At 38.0% G+C, this 6,000-nt stretch overlaps 1 protein-coding gene across 2 annotated transcripts in view; it reads right to left on the reverse strand.

The window, feature by feature from the left end:
• LOC128687972 (L-threonine 3-dehydrogenase-like) overlaps positions 1 to 6,000 on the reverse strand; it is a 114,937-nt gene that overhangs the window by 16,516 nt on the left and 92,421 nt on the right. For both annotated transcript variants that reach the window (XM_070082161.1, XM_070082172.1), the window contains exons 5-8: positions 4,936 to 5,095; positions 3,452 to 3,559; positions 2,554 to 2,645; positions 1,463 to 1,576 (exon numbers count right to left, since the gene is read on the reverse strand). In XM_070082161.1, the coding sequence (XP_069938262.1) occupies positions 1,463 to 1,576; positions 2,554 to 2,645; positions 3,452 to 3,559; positions 4,936 to 5,095 (474 nt within the window). The remainder of the gene's footprint in view (positions 1 to 1,462; positions 1,577 to 2,553; positions 2,646 to 3,451; positions 3,560 to 4,935; positions 5,096 to 6,000) is intronic.

Genomic DNA, 6,000 nt, shown 5'->3' on the forward strand with positions numbered 1-6,000 from the left:
TGTGCCCTGTTCCTACGAGAGAGAGACCGAGTTTCTTTTACCACCAGTATTGTCGCGTCGGGACGACGCGCGGTAGGTGGCCGAGCGTATATAGACAGCCTGTACTGTCTGCACAGGCAGCCCATGCTGTCTGCCAGCTTAGTTCATATTTCGCGCCATGCTGGTGCTGCCACCTATAGGCGTTGCCACTTCAGCCTGCCTGCCCTTGCCATGCTCTCACTCACACAGCGGCCTAGCAGGAAGACACAAGGCCTACTCCTAGCTCTCTCTCGTGGGCATGGCCCTCCTGGGCCATGGGCACAACACACAAGCCTGTGTACCCACCACGACTTAACAATAAAGTAAGAAGCCTCCGAAGACGTATCATTTACTCCCCGCTACCAGAACACTAAATAATCCTTTTATAGGAGGGGGTAAAGGAGGTTTTGTGTGCGAGGGGTTTGGACTTCCAGCAAGCATGCGTGAGCATGTTGGATAGGAGTGAATGGAGACATATGGTTTTTTAGGGCTTGACGTGCTGTTGGAATGTGAGGAATGAAGGGATTCAGGGAAACCGGCAGGTCGGACTTGAGTCCTGGAGATGGGAAGTAGTGTCAGCACTCGGAAGGAGGGGTGTTAATGTTGCAGTTTTATAACTGTAGTGTAAGCACGCCTTTGGCAAGACAGTGATGGAGTAAATGATGGTGATTTTTTTTCTCTTTCGGGCCACCCTGCCTTGGTGGGAAACGGCCGATGTTTTAATTAAAAAAATAGTTACAAAGTGAGAACAAAAATTAGTTATGTTTCGTGTCATATTTCTTCACAAAAGGATATAAGTTTATACAAGGTGTTGAAATATATTTACCTGAGTTAGAAGGGCCAATGATGTTATTCTTAAGCTACAGAAGTTTCAAGCATGAATAGAGTTACTAATCACGGGAATTGTCATCTCTCAGGATAGCCTATCCCATATACCGGAAAAATAAACTTTTTATGAAGCTCTCTCTATCATCCCAGGGCGCGGGCAAGATCAATTATGCTTAGGATTTAAAGGACGCGCCCACACACACGTACCTTTGACAACTAGTAACTATTACTACACTGCAACCATACATAGGTGAATACACACTCATATAACATACAGTATGCATTTGCATATAACTGGAGCATCACTAGGATGCTAATGAGTGTTGCCAAATTTAGGGTGGATACTGAGGATATCCTCAAGCAAACTAAAACTAGATATTTACACGTTCCAAGTACCCATTCCACCAGGCCTAAAGTCAGCAACAACTGAACGTTCAGTTATATAATGGTAAAGGTCATGTGTCTCGTCTTTGTTTTTTTTTTAACAGAGCTTACATGCAGAATAATTAGGGACGGGAGGTTCACCTCCTGCAGTGGCATACAGTCTTCCACAGGTGACGAAGTCCCAACTTGATTCTGGCGTTTAAATAAGATAAAAAAAAAGGAAAGTACTCACTTTACGTAGATAAGAGAAGGACTGGTTGAGGAGGGAGGCGGCGCCACTAGCCTCCACAATGCGGCCAACACCATTATTGTCACTCAACTGCATCACAACTCTGGATATGTCTTCCTATATGGAAGAAAAAGACGCTTTTTTTTAAATAATCTGTTTCATATATTCAACGACAATACAGCAAGTGGATTTAGGTTGCTATGTGACTCGAGAAAGGTATCCCCGCTTCTCATAAGCCCAGCCCCCTCCACCTTAATGAATGCAAAAAAAAAAAAAAAAAAGAATATTATATGGAAGTCAATAAATATTAATTAAAAACATAAAACAGGCATATGTAGGTATATGTACCTGCGTTGAACGCATGTATGAACACCAGAGTGTATTTATTTATACACGTACGGATGTAGACCGATGCATACATGTATACCCGTACATATGTTTATCTATGTGTATATATATGTCGTGCCGAATAGGTAAAATTGGTCAATTAGCAAGAACTCTTTTAAAATTAAGTCCTTTCTAAAATATTCTCTTATACGTTTAAAGAATTTTTTTTATATTTGTTCATGTAGAAATGAATTATTTTGTACCAAAAGAACCTTAGAAAACTTACCTATCTTTATTATAACAAGCGCAATTTAATTTAGGACAATCCAACTAAATATATTGGAGATAAGTCTACAGTAATTTGATAATAAACAAACACAATGAAATATATATATTTAAAGTTAGGTTCACAATGATTTTTGCGAAATTACTGCATACACAACTTTTGCAAAATTATTGCACAACAATTTTAGTCGTTCAAAGAAAGCATAGTCAAGATATTTCGCAGGAAATAATACCACAATACTTTAAATATTAAACTGGCAAATTGACACTACACACTCCACGTCAATCACAATCCTCTTTCACGTAGAATAAGCGCACCAGAGTTGAACGTTTTAAGCTGTTCAAAAGATATTTTTTTTTTCAATATCTTCCACAAACAAATCCAGGTATGGGATATATGCATATAACTGTACGACTTCAATTAATAGTTGTATAATTCAAATCAGTCACAAACAGGTATTTGTGACCTTACGATGTCTGACCTTGGATCCATTGATAACCCTTGTGGCGCCCATCTTCAATGCCCGGTCCAGTCTTGCGACATCCACGTCCACCCCGTACACTGCTCGAGCACCTGCAACCATTTATAATAATGCAGTTAAATGGATTAGAGAACCGAGAAGTTAATAAATTACACACATGTGCAACACTTGTGTATATTGTGGAATTGTTTCGTCACACAGTGGCTTCATCAGTCTAATAAAAAGAAGAATGGTTAAAGATCAGGATTCTGAGGTAATCAATTTAAGCTAAGAAACAGACCAATTATAGGTTTTTATTTTTATTAATGGAAAAAATAAACCCGTATGGGTTTACTGACATCATCTCGAGATTGGTTCAAATCCGTCTTACTTGTACTGTCTTCCCGGTTATTGCAGAAAAGTCATGCTTTGTTTTATCACAGTTTGTTCTTGAAATTGAGTTTGAATATATCCTAATAATTCTTTTGGATGATTGTTCATCCAAACTGCCTTCCAAGACCTTTGCTATTATAACATTTGCTATATTTTTCCCCTTTAAGTGCTTAAATTGTAATCACCCAACAACAGGATGTTTAAATAAGAGTTTGAATGATTTTCAAGGCAGTATTTGAATTTCAGTAGCTGATCTCTTAGCGTTTGATTTTGATTAGATGATCTTTAAACGGCTGGGAAGTTGTATCTGGTGGTTTATACACGAGAATGTTTATTAAATTTTGATTGTCAGATTTCCCAGCCAAAACTTCAAGTACATTAATTATTAATGGTTACCAAATACGAGACTATATGAGAAGTGATGAAAGTATTTAGACATTCGTGGCTATTTAATATATATTATATGGAATATTCTAATAATTAATACAATAAGGTTAGTTTGAAAACGAATATTTTTCATAAGTACCCAGTGCCTTGGCGACGCCAATGACGAGGAGTCCTACAGGTCCACAGCCCAACACCAGAACATCTTCTCCTTCCACACTGATGTTCTCTACTGCGTTGTGTGCCACACCTGTACACCACAATTCTCACTCTTAGTACACCAGAGTTGAATAACCCGTACGGATTTAGAGCTTTCTGTGATCATTATAGTCATAGAAAACACAAAACTCGTAAGGGGAATGGGAGAGATTGGCAAATCTCGTTTTATCCCAGGAAGAATGGGGAGCTCTCCCCGAAGGGCGATTTTTTTAATTTTAACTTTCAGCACTTTAAGAAAAAACTCATGATTAGTCTTACTGTACCATAATAAAATATTATATATGTATCTGCATGATTGTTGACTGGGTTCATTTAAATGTATTTCGCCCAATATCTCATACTAGCTGATAATGTAAAGCATATGAGAGATCATTCTAAATCGTCTCATGCATGGAATCAAACAATTCCTGTCTTCTCGGTTGCATGGTTTCATGCATGGAAGGAATGTGCAACATTGCATAATTACATTTCTCACCTTGCATACTGATAGTTCCACCGCTATCTTCCTTGACTTCTTTGATAAGGAACCCCACAGGCAGGTGTCCTCACTCCAACCTTACTCAATGTTCTGATTAATATTTTGCGAAATTCTATGCCTAGCTAGTCCAGTCATGTTTGTTGTGCAACCCATGTGTTGTACGTGTCTTATTTACTCGTAATTACTCACGGTTTTGTAAACCATGAACAAATTATTACACAAAATTAATGTGATTGTGTTGTATAAAACAAAGTAATCCATGTGTTATATTTTCCTCCTTACTATAACATATTTAAAACAATTAAAACATTGCAATTTGAGTTTGTTGAGACTGAAAATTATAGTTAATAACAGGTTATGAGCCTGGTTGGTGAGGTCCTGATCCACTGCGAGGCCTGGTCATGGACCAGGCAGCGGGGGCGCTGACCCCGGTACACGCTTCAGGTAATGGATTGACTAGATGTTTTATCTACTTTTTCCTTCTTCACATCAAACATGATTAGCCCCCCCTCCCTCCCATGTCACAGGCACGGTATGACCCTTACGGGTTTAGTACTACCTTATTAATAATCCATATGCCTACTTGGTCTTACAACACCTTCCTTCTACTGTTTGTTTCTCCTCCTCATGTGCCCTTTTACCATATTTTTCTCTTCCAACCTGCCCTACCAGCTCTTTCTCCTCCACCTGTGTTCTACCAACTTTCTCCTTCACCTGTGTTCTACCAACTTTCTCCTTCACATGTGCCCTTCTTCCATATCTTTCTCCATCTGTGTCCTTTACATTTTCTTTCTCTTATATCTGTGTCCTATCATCTCCTTTCCCACGTCGGTGTTCCTGTACCATCTTTTTCTTCCATCTCTTTCTTCTCCACCTGTGACTATAATTTTTCCCCTCTATCAGTCTCATGACTATAATAAATGCCATACCCATGGGTTCTAGGAGAACAGCTTGATCAGGTGTGAGGTTCTTGGTGAGTATGAAGCAGTAACGAGCTGGAACACACGAGTACTGGCAGCAGCCACCCTGGTCACAGCCTCGCCCGTGACCATACTGCCTCATCCTCTGACATATATCACCACGACCATCCTGCAACACATTATTATTATAAATTTCCCGGAGAGCGTTTAACCTACAAGGGTCACTCCTCGGTATCTCTCTTAACAATACCAGTGTTCAAGTAGTAACAGAAATATAATATTGATTCCAATATTATTACTACTGTATGACTGGAGAAATACTGAACTGGTTACGATCATTCAGGGACCGGGGAATGAAACACAATCTGGTATGATACGAGAATGGGAAGACTAGCTCTAACTCCTTGGAGCAACAACTGAACTTTAACTTTCATTTAGTTAAAACTGAATGTCAGTGGAAGTGTACCAGTTATTTGCTTGATAAGAACTCCGGTACCTGGCGAAAGTTACCCTAAATGTTAGTTTCAACTTTTCAAAAGTGTTTACTAAATCAAAATTTTCACCTCCACTTCTCGCTGTTATTGTTCTGAGTTGTTCTTATAGACTTATATTGGAGAAATAACGTAAATACTCTATAACGTATATACTCTATAATGTAAATACTGTATAACGTATATAATCTATAACGTATATACTCTATAACGTATATACTCTATAACGTATATACTCTATAACGTATATACTCTACAACGTATATACTCTATAACATATATACTCTATAACGCATATACTCTATAACGTATATAATCTATAACGTATATACTCTATAACATATATACTCTATAAGGTATATACTCTATAAGGTATATACTCTATAAGGTATATACTCTATAACGTATATACTCTATAACGTATATACTCTATAACGTATATACTCTATAATGTATATACTCTATAATACATTCTAATTATTAAAATTATATTATTCAGTTAATTTGCTTCTTCCACATTATTTTTTATTAATAAGAAGTTACACCGGAAACCCAAGATCACTCCCAGACATCCACCTGGGTG

The sequence above is a fragment of the Cherax quadricarinatus genome, chromosome 1 (genome assembly GCF_038502225.1).
Source record: "Cherax quadricarinatus isolate ZL_2023a chromosome 1, ASM3850222v1, whole genome shotgun sequence".
Classification (NCBI taxonomy): domain Eukaryota; kingdom Metazoa; phylum Arthropoda; class Malacostraca; order Decapoda; family Parastacidae; genus Cherax; species Cherax quadricarinatus.